General features: G+C 47.0%; 1 protein-coding gene across 1 annotated transcript; it reads left to right on the forward strand.

Moving 5' to 3' along the window:
- Positions 1–5,615: 5,615 nt before the first annotated feature.
- UCRPA7_626 (hypothetical protein) lies at positions 5,616–6,497 on the forward strand (the record flags this gene model as incomplete). Its single annotated transcript, XM_007913220.1, has 1 exon — positions 5,616–6,497. The coding sequence occupies one exon, from the start codon at positions 5,616–5,618 to the stop codon at positions 6,495–6,497; it is 882 nt and encodes a 293-aa protein (XP_007911411.1).
- Between the last annotated feature and the right edge of the window lie 6,815 nt (positions 6,498–13,312).

The raw sequence follows: 13,312 nt of genomic DNA on the forward strand, positions 1-13,312 counted from the left end.
AGAGATGTACGGAGCTTGAAGAATAATGAGTGTGGTATTGGATGGGATGTTAGGATTGGTCTAAGTGAAGGGACAGCATCACTCCTCATCATATGTCGCATCGCATCGGCTGGTCAAGTTGAGATGTATAAAAAAGTTTGAAGACTTGCTTTAGAGACATGTCACCTTGTCATAAATAAGCTATCTGACAAAAGGAAGATCTTCCCCGCAGAATAGTCATCTGAGTGGTATATATGCTACGTGACACACCTAGTTGTCTTGCACATATAGGTGAAATACTGACGATACGGTTTTCGATGATAAGATGAACGCTCCCATGTATTGCAATATCCAAGAGATTTCAATGTGTGAGAACGTTGCTGATTTATACTTCTATTGATGAGATTTCGAAGTCTCTACTCCGCGATTCCCATGTACTGGGGATAGTGATCTCTCTGCGATCCTTCCATTTCTTTCAAAGCTACTTGTTTCTCTTCAAGTCAACATATCCGTAGCCATGCTCAGCTACGTGCTCTTGTATCAGCCTAGCTATTCCTCCATGGCCTCGCTCTTTAGCCCGTTGTATTGCTTCCTCATACTCAGACTCTTGGCTAATTGCTCCCTTATTTAGAAGCATCTTCGTAATGTCTGATTTTCTTAAATCCACAGCTAAACGGAGAGGAGTTCGGAAGGGAGGTCCGCCAGGAATATCCTTCACTCTTGCACCATGCTCTAAGAGTAGCCACACAACCCTCGCGTTACCATCTTCTATAGCAGCTAGGAGGGGTTCAGATACACGCTGTTCGCAGCCATCCACGACTGCACCTTCCTCCAAAAGGTATTCGACAATGTCATGGGAAGGTTCGTACCTGCATGCAAGTCCTAGAGCTGTTAATCCTGAGCTAACTGCATTCACATCAGCGCCTTGTTCAACCAAGAATTTTACCTTGTCGAGCCTTCCGCTTGACCAGTCTGCTAAACATGCTTGTTGTAAAGCTGTGAACCTTTGTATTGAAGACGGCTTTGCATTTACGTCTACGCCGAGCTGCACAAATTTCTCGACGATTTTGAGGCTACACTCGCATGCAGCGACTTGTAGTAAAATGGCAGGCAGCTGCCTGGGATGGTCGAATTCGTATGCGGCGAAGACTTCTATGGCTCCCAGAATGACGTGTTCGTCACAGATTGCATACATAAGCCCGATTAGAACGTCGCTGGTCACCCGGCCCCCCCTTTTGAGAAAGAAATTGTACTTGTCTTCCGCTCTTGCTGATACTGAATTCCTTTTCTCAAAACAGTAAGGCATGTTTCTAGTACGGCTTGTCAAGGACAGGCCAAAATCCACGCTAGGAAGAACGAGCGCGAGGTCTAGTCCGTTTTCTTCTAGGATCTCGCACTTTTGTACGGTCAAGTCGTCCTGTGGATAAAACTGTATGCCATAGGCTTCTAGCATACCTCTTGTGATTCTGAATGAAAGGATAGCGGCCAAAACTGATTGAAGTCGTTCAGTTGGCACTGGCTGATCTTGCGATGGTCTGGCGAGGTCGAGAAGAAAATGTACCATCTTGGTCACTTCTTTAACGCCAAAGCTTCGAGGACCGTTCGAAACATCCAGCATAGAAATCGCCGATCCAAGAATCGTGAAGGCAGCCTCATGGGTTTGACTGTCTTGCCAAAGATAAACTTGATTCGGATCAAACGAAGAGTTTAGGAAGAGACGCAGTGCTTCATAATTATAACTCCGAGCTGCCGATAGAAAAGCCATAGTAGCGCACAAATGATGACAATGATGATGATGATCTCGGAGAATAGTTCGGATGAGTGCAATCAGAGCCCCGGGGGTTGGCCCCTGAGCGAAAACTCTGCTGTCTACTATGGCGCCATGACGAATCAAACTCGTGACAAGTTTATCTTCGAATTGAGGATCTTTAATATCTTTATTTCTAGCCTCCGGAAAAGTCCGCCAAAAAAGGGGCTTATCATGCATAAATCGATGAAAGTTGGGATTTGCACCAGCAATCAAAACTGCCTCGATTGCCTCAACGGTAATCATTCCATTTCTACCTTTCTCAATCAGCGCTAAAAGTAGTGACTGAAGAAAAGACTGGCGGAAATCTTGGCCGAGAAACTTGAAAGATCTGATGTAGGTTAAGAAGTCAGTCGTATGCCCATTTTGGAGGGCATTCAAGGCGCCCACTATTGTAGGGCAATCTTCTTTCAAGTTAGATACTCCACGAACATATCGTAAAGCCAGTGATAGTATTTCGCGACTTGTTGCAGCACTCGGACTCTTGTCATATAGTCCCATGTGCAGCTTCCATTGCAGATCAAGATATTAATGAATCGGTAATGTAATTCTCGGTATCTCGGATTAATAACATCAATATCGTTGTTGAAATGGCAATGGCTGTGATCTCCAGTCTCCATTCCTTTGCAAGAGTCGAAATGGAATAACGACGCAACATATTGGCTTATGGTATGGTCATAGTTGTCGTGCATTGGCCTTGCGTGAAGGACACCGTATCGAATATTTTCGTTTGGGTTGTATCCTATATGATTTCTTGACCAGAAATAGCCACGGTCATGGCTTTCAAAAGAATCGGTCATCTCGAGCAAGTCCTGACACACCTTGAAACCATTATGGCATTGGAGGTGCCTGCTCACTAAATCGTCCCAACCCAGCAATATGGCGGGCTTGTAGGCGGAAACAGATAAAGTATCGGAGTCTAAAAATGGTATTCTCGCGCCCAACTCCAAAAGAAGGCGGAAGAACTTTTTGTGGCGTACCCTAAGGGACATATGAACCAGCTTTGACCACGCCATTATTGTTATTGGATGGTCGATCATCAAAAAATTGAACAGAAGAGATGATCGATCGGCGTCAAGAATAGCATCGATAATCTTGAGAATGTCTTGTGTCAAGTGTACTCGTAGAGTGTTATTAGCGAGCTGATACATTAGCTGAATTAAGAATCGCATATTTTCCATTGGCGATGTAGCTTGCTGAGAGACTATGCTTTTGTTTAATCCAACTAGATAGCTCAGAATCGGCGTGTCAATAAGATGGTCATAAGAAAATCGAATTCTAGGTTGGTTGTTTGATCTTGATAATCTGATGAATGAGTCTTTCGTGAACGACTGTCCTCCATTCGGGTTAGATATATGACCAGTCAAGTATGTGCTCAGGATGCTGAACTGGTTGGATGACGAGAGCGAGGAAACTCCATCTTTTCCAAATACTGTAACTTGGCGTTAGATAGTTCGTGGCCATAGACGACTTAGAGCTCTAACCTAGATTTGATAATAGAACCTCAAATTGACCCCAAGGCAAGTGAGCACTCTCGAGGGCTTGGTCCAGTTGCAGACGTGCTTGTTTAGAAATCACTTCTACTGTCAGTCTCAAAAGCCAAAGATCATCGCCAAAGAACATTATACTCACTCCACAGCGACATGGTGTCTTCAAGTTCCTTGAATTCTGATGTGTCGGGATAGCGAATATCGTGGCTGGCTACCGAGATTGTCCTCTGCGGAAATGGGGAAGGTGTTCGTACGATTGCTCTACCGCGAGAGACCTTTTCTAGAAGCCCCCAACAAATCACGTTAGCAAGGCTTGCGTATGATATTCTAGGTCATTAACCATGTACCAGGCATAATACGAGGTCGAGCCAAGGTTGGTGCCCGCCTTATTTCTTTCGATACCTTAGACCACGGTATTAAGACATTTTCAATGTACACTCCTGTTCTCTTGTCCGACCCGCGGGTTCTGAGCTGCTGTTTGATATAAATCCAGTCGGCTCTTTTGAGCCTTTTTCGCAGATCAAGTCTGCCGAGCCGCTTTGTGAATTCTTTCGGCCTGCAAGGATAACATTAGCCACAGATTCTAAAAATCTTAGGACTGCATGTCTGTTATGCCTAGGACGCAGTACTGACTTGAACTTAGGGAAGCTATAGTGCATCTCCAAGATTTCTTGAACTGCCTTTGCTGTCCTTCCCTCGTCAATATATAACCTCTTAATTGTCTCGAAGTGTTCCTCGAAGGCCTCCATGTTGAAAAAGTCATTGAAAAGAATTTGGAAACAAGAAGTCAGTGAAAAAGTCATGAATGTAGGTAGGAAGAAGATAGGCCGATTATATAGATAGTTTGCCAAAGAAGTAGACAACTTCCATGCCGAGAATGAGGCTATGGACATCTGCATGTGAGACATATACTGCCACATCATCAATCCAAAATCCCTTCCAAGCGATTGGCTATTTGAAGCTCCTTGCCGTTAGGCATTAACATGGCTGGTTGACCAAAATCCCCTGTTTCTTATTCGCAGACCATGATGCTTGATAGGTTGCACAACATCAAGCCACACTTGCTCGACAATGTGGACGGAATCCCTTGTATATAATTGGCCATTATTTGGATAGCTCCTCTCCGGGTTTCGAGGCAGTGCTAGATACTTGAAAAATACTTTTGGCTGGGGTTCTTGCCTCATTTTGATATAAATGAACAGAACCATGTCTCTCTTGTGGTTAGCAACCCCGTCTTGCAGCCATATTGCTCTTGTGTTGAAAACATCGCTTGGCAGTCACGCTCTCGGCATGGGGCTCTCAGGGGAACTTATCGTAGCAATCTTGGCGCTTTTAATGATGTGCATACCTGCAATTCGAATTACAGCCAACTATATCCGCAAGTGGCGAACACATAGCTTGAGGTCACCAACAGAACGTGGGTGCGAGGGTGAGTGTTATTTAGGAGAGTAGACCAAAAGTGAGGAAATGAACTGAGTCACAGAAACAGGCAATTACAGACTACCACTGACATGCCAAGATGTGCTTGTTGAGGCAGAAACCCAAAGGGGGCCCTTCAGAGAACCAGGGCTTCTTTTAATGGTAGGTAATATCGTCCATGACACTTCCTTTTTGGCTCGAGAGTGCGGAGACTAATACACAATGCATCGTTGATAGATCAGAAGGGAAAGCTTAGATCGTTATCTCATTACCCAGGAAACGATCACCTCTCCCATCCGGTCCTTGTTTCAAAGTCAGCCGTGACAAGACAATCGCAGCCCACCAAGACCACTGAAGGCTCGAACAGCGATAATATAGAGAGCAGGTTGTTGTGCCAAAAGTCAGAAAAGACACCACGACCCCAGATTCGGGGTGCAAGTCGAATATGGTGGGGAAGTGTTAGGTAGTGCTAAATCAAAGCTAAACCCCGCAATGGTTTGGTGGTTCTGATCATAAAGTTGAGATAAGATAGAAGGCGTAATGGGAACGTCTTTAGCACCCCCTGGAGAGTGAAATGAAGTGAATTGCAATAGGCGTGCGGGGTGAGGTGACATTGTAGGATCTTGAAGCTAGCTGAGATGGGGAAGTACCTGGCGCGTCCATCAGCGTGCAAATACGATGTAAGCATGTTTCCTACCATATTTCAATATGATGCAATCCTCCACGTAGAGCAGCCGCGCGGCTCAAATATTAACCCACAACCCTGTGAAGGGCTGTAAATTTATATATTCGGAGCAACCATCTTGAATAATAATCAAAGCTCACGAATCTACTGGCGCGATCTTTGAGGTGGGCAGTTGCAGCCACTCGTGACCATGCATGACCTATCATCCATTATCACGCCTGAGCTTTTAAAAAGGATGGTGGACGGCCGCTTCCCATGGCCGAGAACAGAGCCCGTCAGCCATCGTTCCATGCTGGAGGAGTTCTTCGGTACAGACGAGAACTTCACGAAAGCAGCAAGGGTGGCATGGCCAGCGCTCAAAGCGCTAAGCAACATCGGCCCAGACGTCATCCCCGACCTCACCAAAGTCCTTCCTCCACCAGACGACAAGGCGTACCCCGAGCAGGCGATAGGCTTGCATGTTCTAATAGACCAGGCGCCGCGCGTTCTGTTTCACGGTATCGACGCGCGATGGGTATCATATTTTGACAAGGTCGTCGAGGAGCTTTTCGACACTCAGTCCAAGTTGCCGAAGAAATTACAGCCCTGGCAGCCGGAGCGATGGTCGGACGCGTCGTTCGAATACTGGGTGATAGTGCACTCGACCTGGAACTCGGCACTGACGCATCGTGAATCCGTCGCCAAGCAGCAAGAGGCACTCCAGATGGGCGAAGACAACCGCGTGGCGATCGAGAAGTGGTCAGGTAAGAAAGACCCGGCGCGTGGAGATGATAGCATCAGGAAGGACATTTATGCCTTTCCAAAGCTTGTGACTGTGATTGACTTTCATGATTTTGACACGTTTGAGGACGTTGGCTTTTTCATGTGCAAGGTCACGGATGTACATAAACCTGTCATTGATCATTTCGGGCGCTATCCTTACCGCAATGCTATCGAGGGGAGGAATAGTACCGATGAGGAAAAGATCTGGATAGAAAAGGTTGACCACTTTGCTGAAGCGCCACCAGATGTGGCGAAGAGGGTAAGGGAAGATATTGATGCTGGTAAATGGACTGCACTCGGGGAAGGCGGATCATCTTTTATGACAGGTCTGCATATTAATATACATACAAGCTAAAGAGATGAGAGCGTACGATTACCGTCGCTACCTTACTCCAGTATCTTAGCTTGATGGTTACAACATTCTCAAATAAGAGTGACCGGTCCCATTTGATCAAGAAGCTCTGGAGTCGCAAGCTCTCCGTACATTATCCCATGGACATACGTCTCTCCCACAGCGCGGTAGCCACTATTGTCTGCTGTTTTCCTCAAAATGAAAGGAGTTCTCCCTCCTTCCAGCAACCAGACCTCATCACTGGCATTTAAACAGCGATGTCCAATTCCAAACCGTCCGTCATTTGTGCGGAAAAATCTCCTGCAGAACCATAGTCTGTGCCTTACAGTGTCCAGAGCAGCAACTTGTGGGCCATCATTTCTTTCGTCAATCATAGCATCAAAGACTTGTGCTAAAGTTGGGAACCACTCTCTGCCTGTGCTGAGTTGTTCTAGGAAACTAATCAAATTCGAGCTGCTTCCGATCAGATCTTCTTCAAGGCTTCTGATTTTATTCACAAGATGCTTCGACCACCATTTCCGAAACGTCTCGGCATAAGCAAGCTTGTTAATTCTGGTAGGTATGATATTTGCAAAGAGCGTGCGGCAGAGAGCTTCGTCGGGGGCGTCATTTGTCTGAGCGTATTGTCCTTGATATGTAAGAAGTGCGTTGAGGAACCATTCAAAGTTAACATGGGTGCTGTCTTGGGATAGCAGAACTGGTCCCTGTTCGATTACAGCTGACAACCGAACTCCTCGTAAAGTGAGCGCTTTACTTTCCGTCAGGCTAAACGCCGATGTTGGACTTCGTCTTTTCGAAGCATCGAATGGTGCTGTTCCACTAAAAGCTGTTTGAATGGACATGAATCTCGTGGGCAGTGGCTTGGAGGAGAAATCGGGTACCCAAGATGGTAGGTTGTGGAAAGACCTTGAGCTGCTATCTTCAATAGTGTTAAGAAGATCTAGGTACGGAGTATTGCTTAGTATTGCCGACACTGCCTCCTTGTAGACCTCGACCTCGGGTGTATGATAGTTTGGAGCCATGATAGGATTGAAAGCACCCGGTTTTAAAACACAAGACACTAGACCGAAGCAACCATATATGGCATCTCTCCTGTCAGTGAATTCGCGTCCCCGCATCGTATGTATAGTTTCGGCCAGTACAGCATATGCTCGTTCTGTGTCCGTCATGGACCCAAATCTTCGTCTGAGCGAACTTGACTCCTGGCCATGATATCCATCTTGAATGCGTGTTTGAATAATTCCTAGGGAGTTCAATCTCTGAAGGGTGTCCGAGAATTGGAATCCGTATTTCTTGGTCTCTTCATGTGATCGCAGTCGGCGTGTCAGGAGGCGCCTCCAGTCAGTCGTCGTTAGAGCTTCGAGAAACTCAAGTAGCTCGCTCCATAGTACCGACATCGATCCACACAGCGCGACAACATCATCCACATTCTCTAAAGTCCTAAGAATAACTTCTTGTACAACCCACCCGCGAAGAAACCATCGCCGTTGGATTAGAAACACGAAGAAGAATTTAAACGAGGATCTCCAACGGGAACAGATTTCCTCACCAAAGTACTCAGTCAAGGCCGGGTCAGTGCAAGCTGGATCTTTGGACATAAAGTAATGTCGACCTCTTTCTCGGTAGAGAGTTAGAAATCGGGGCATGAATGCTTGGATAACCCACTTGGCCTCGGGATGCGGTTCTTCTTTTCCCAGCCAGACGATGGTTGTCAACGACTGCTGGAAGATGTCTCCCATAAAGGAAACCTGGTGGGACCGTTCTTCCACATCTCGCTGGTTGATGGAAATAGCGTCGATCCAGACATACTGCGGAAAGACTCCATTCTGTGCGGTGGTTTGGTACTCGCTTAGCCTGAACATTTCTGGCAAGAGCTCCTGATCATCATTTTCGGCAATGAATAGACGTTGACGGAATGCGTGATAAAGAAAGTCAAACGCATTTTCGGTAATGGCAAGGTCCTTCCCATCACACTGAACAGTAACTAAAGCGGGCGGCTTGTCGTCTTCGGCGTGCCTCGCCAAGCCAGAAATCGTGGCTGATTTCCATGTGTATGAAAGGGCACAATAAAGAGGCGTATCCCTGAGACTGACGGTGCAAGATGTCAGAGAGAAGCCATGAGGTTGCCTTGGGTCGATCAAGAGTTGGATGAGTCGAATTGCGCGATCGTCAGGCAAGGACTCATACGTGTAACCATCTTGTATGGACAACTGGCTTAGTGATTCCATAACTAGTTTGCACTGGGCTTTGCCTTATATTGTCGACAGAATCAGTGTCTGTTGTCTGGTAGCTGTTTAGCTCGATCCAGTGCCGCCCATCAGCTCGAAAAACCCCCATATTTCCTTGGCATCCCAAGGAATCCCTGCAGCCGCGCTAAGTCCGCCACTTGGATTAACTTGTTCCGAATTTGGCCGATGAAGATTCATCAAGATGCATATCTTCGTTGAGAACTGGTCGTGTAGAGCTGCAAAATCAACATCCGGTGAAAGAAATTCGATATGTTTGTATCTAGCTAGACAATACATCAAATTGAGCTCGAGTCATTAGCCGTGAGGGAAAAGCCTATACAATTTCAGCAATAAATTTGTAGTCATCTGCAAGACTGCAAGGAATCTTCTATAGGCCGTGAAGACGAAGTTCGTGTGAGTTGCGAGAGGTCCTGGAAGAGAAAACCGCTCTTGCGCCTTTTTGTGTCCGTCCTTTTGAGAACACGAACCAATTCAGACCACTCCTGCACTATGAGGCAACCCAGTTACACGTAGTTTACTTCTGAGTTCTGTAGCAACATTTGCAGGAAGTTCTTGATACAACTCGGAGAATTAGCATCGTTGCCACCACGCTGAAACTTAGAGGTGCCAAAGATACGCTGCCCCAGTTCACATTCTGAGTTGGAGGATCTCCTGCCAGTCGCAATACTATAGTGCTGCAATAGAGAGGCACCTGCTTCAGTATTCGCATCGTATATCCTAGATGCATGATCAAATGCTTGGGCTAATGAGGAATACATAGGAATAATGTGCTACTAGTTGCTAGTCGTCTAAGACAGGGAAAACACCTGGGGTGCATCTGTTAGGCACACTAGTCAGCGTAGTCGCATTTCAAGACACTGATCAATTGGTCGACCTATGACATACACAGATCTCACGAGTCCTGTAATTGTATTGGGGCGTCAAAGCATTCTGGATTATCCAGCCAAGGGATGCCGACGCAAGCCTTGACTGGTTCAGCGCTCTACGAGTTGTTCCAGCCACATCTTCACGAGCTCTTCTTCGTTCCACCCCGTAACACCCGTCCATAACAAAAAGAAGCAATTAAAAGGGGCATTATTTATAGAAATTCACAGAAAGGTCTCTCCGATGTCCCAGGTGATGTGTGTTGTGGCCCACCCACTAGTACCGAGCACACGATCGATCTGCTTTTGGTAGTCGGCTGTCCCCACAGGGCCACGAATCATCTCCACTTGGCCCTCACAGCTTCAAGCCCTTGACTCAAGACAGGGCGCCTAGACAGCCGTGGACCCCTGCCAAGAATGCGGCGATACAACTAGCATGTACGTCAGCTCGTCCATATGGCCGCTGCGCCTCTAGTCGTACGAAATTAGGTGTCGCAAACTATTGGTATTAATGGTGCCGGGGGCCCGGCGTCTAAGGGAGACCACGGTATTTCTCATGTCATTCGCTTTTTCACAGGTCAAAACAACAATTTCTTTGTATTTCAAACCCTATTAGGTCAATTCTTTCGTTATGGCGATGTCTTTCGTTCACAAAGCATGTCTTGCTGCTTGTCTTCTCGCCGCTTCTTCGGCTGCGCAAACTTATACTGACTGCAATCCGACGGAGGGTGAGTCATTTATTTCTCGGAAGACATAAACACTACTGTTAGTTGGTGTTTAGAATATGGCTGATATAAATAATATTCACAGCAACATGCGATGCCGACACCGGTCTTGCTTCAACTTCATACAGCGTCGATTTCACCCAGGGATCTGATGACTCGGCGTGGACGGCCGTCTCCGGCTCAGTATCTTACACTTCTTCCGGTGCCGAGTTCACTATCAATGAAAAGGGTGATGCACCAACTATTGAAACATCGTGGTACTTCTTCTTCGGTCGTGCGGAAGTCTTGATGCGTGCTGCTTCGGGAACTGGAATTGTCAGCAGTGTTGTGTTGGAGTCCGATGACCTTGATGAAGTCGATTGGGAATGGATTGGAGGCAGTGCAGACGAGGTTCAGACGAATTACTTTGGCAAGGGAAACACTACGAGCTATGATCGCGGCGGAACCTCAGACGTCTCGGATACTCAAGGCACAACTCACAACTACACTATCGACTGGACCACCGATGCTATCACATGGTATATCGACGGCAGTGCAGTCCGCACTCTGAACTATGCCGATGCTGTGGGTGGGAAGAACTACCCTCAAACCCCAATGCGCTTGAAGTTGGGCATCTGGGCAGGTGGTGATAGTGATAATGCCGAAGGAACCATCGAATGGGCGGGCGGCGAGACTGACTACGATGATGGTCCATTTACAATGACCGTCGAGAGTGTTTCTGTCACAAACGCAAACCCTGCTTCCTCGTATACTTATGGTGACAAGACTGGCGATTGGACTAGCATAGAGTTTGACGCTTCCACTGACGATGATTCATCTAGCAGCGCATCGTCTAGCGTTGTTTCCACCACTAAGGGGACTGCGACTACTCTGACAACGGCGCCTGGAACCAGCACTGCCACCGACAGTGCTTCGGCTTCAACAGAGACGACTACTGCAAGCGATTCCACGGGAACCACGGCGGCAAGTGGAACTTCATCATTATCGTCGTCGTCAGCAAGCCCCAGCTCAACAACCGTTACCACCTCCGCTGGCATATCCGTAATGGAAATGGTCCCAAAGAACATGATCTCGGGACTGGCGTTTGCCGTGATGGCATATGCCTTCTACCTGTAGCAGGTTCAATCTATGGAGGACGAGAGGATCAGATGTGTAGTTGGGCTCTGTTTTAATTTGTCACCATTGACTTGAAACATCATGTACCGATCTTGTTGGTATCTAAATAAGATAGCATAATTGAATAATATTCGGGCTTATCTGGGTTAGGGCTAGAGCCATTTTCAGAGGAGCGAAAAAGTATCAATCACAATACGTGTGTTGAACTTGCCTCGAGATCCACGCGTGTTATGAAGAATACACAGTCTCCGCCCATCACCATCACGCCAACCCCTGCGGTCTGAGGAGGTGTCTTTCAGCCACACCAAATTGTAGCCTCATGTCGCCTTGTCTTTTATGACAAGATCAAGGGAGTAAAAGATGAGCACTTTGATAACAACAAAAATCGAGGAAGGAAAGCTTCATTAGCCCAGAAGCACTGAGAGAGTCAACATTCCCGGGAGACTACGACATGTTTTTAGTCCCGTGTACGGTGACAACAGGCATGAAGTTTAGCTCGCAGGCTAAACGTCAGTTGCTTGGGGGCACGACAAGCGTACTCCTGCGATCGCTTGACGTTATATTGCCGAGCATTATTTATGATGCCGAGATGGTGCCGAGCTAGCCATGCCCAGAATGATATAAATCTTTTGCAATATTTGATTTTTGGTGTGTCATTCTTTCTCCGACTATCCGAGAGGAAGCACGCTTATCTTTGCGTATGATGATCCATCAAAACACGGCCTGAGACCCACATAAGGCTTCCATGGAAAGTCAGAAGACGTTCTACGAGCTCTAAAATCAATATTGGAGGGTTACAAGCCGGGATAATCAATCATCCACATGCGTGAGATAGCGATGTCTTGAGTTCTACCAGGTTCTATCACTCTCTTTGTCTGCAGGAAACACAGAGATGCCGAAGAGCAGCTTAAGATATCCCGCTTATACCTGACGGCATGGTTACAAATACATTACCGGTAACGGCATGCTAGGAGTCGGTACTGGCAATAGCATGTTGCATCAGCGTAAAAAGGGGGCATGGCTGTACCTTGCCTGAGATGAGATTACCTGGCAATGATGCGAAGATCATAGAATTGCCTTTATGATAAGGTCGATGATGCTGACGAAGCCTGCTATAATCATGGTAAAGGCCAAGTCAGGGATGGTAGACGAAATGCACGAGGCTCCAATCATTCCTGTCGGCTTCAAGGGAGGCGACTCCGGCTCGAAAGAGGTTAAAGGTCTGGGCAGCTCAGGGGCAAACATGAGCAACAAATGAAAGCGCATCATCGGAGACTTGTGATGTTCAAGTGACCCCATGGCACCGTGACCTGGGGTAAGTTTGGGGCAAAGACAAGCCCACGGCTAGGATGGTCGGAAGGCTGCGGTTGCTCCATCGTGTTGTCCCCAGTCGAAGTTGACCTATCAGACAAATGCAGCTTCTGCCGCCCGCTGTCAAAACATCTAAACATTTGGCCAAGCAATCAAATCACTCGGGGCTCCGGCAATTGTATGCGAATGGGGTAATTGTGTCAATTAACTCACAACTCTTCCCAGCCAATCGATAGATTATACCCGGTGATAGAACATCGCCGAACAAGTTCCACAGCACCGGCAAATACTGTCAATATGTCAAAGACATCAATCGATGTCTCCAAATTCGGCACTTCCCATTATGTGGCGATGTAATAGCTGGATCTTGCACGACGTAAAAGGATCGTGGGGTGCAACCATGGCTCCCAGGATTTTCTGTCCGTGCCTCATTCCTTGCAGTCTCAGCTATCGTTGCCAGATACGTCGTTAGTTTCGTCGCCGAGTCGTAAATATCAAGTGTCAAGTCGAGGTCGCAAGTCAAGTCAGCTACCAACAAACAGTTGCTTGTCAAG

This window comes from Phaeoacremonium minimum (assembly GCF_000392275.1).
Source record: "Phaeoacremonium minimum UCRPA7 unplaced genomic scaffold PA7_03_scaffold_39, whole genome shotgun sequence".
In the NCBI taxonomy this organism is placed as follows: Eukaryota; Fungi; Ascomycota; class Sordariomycetes; order Togniniales; family Togniniaceae; genus Phaeoacremonium; species Phaeoacremonium minimum.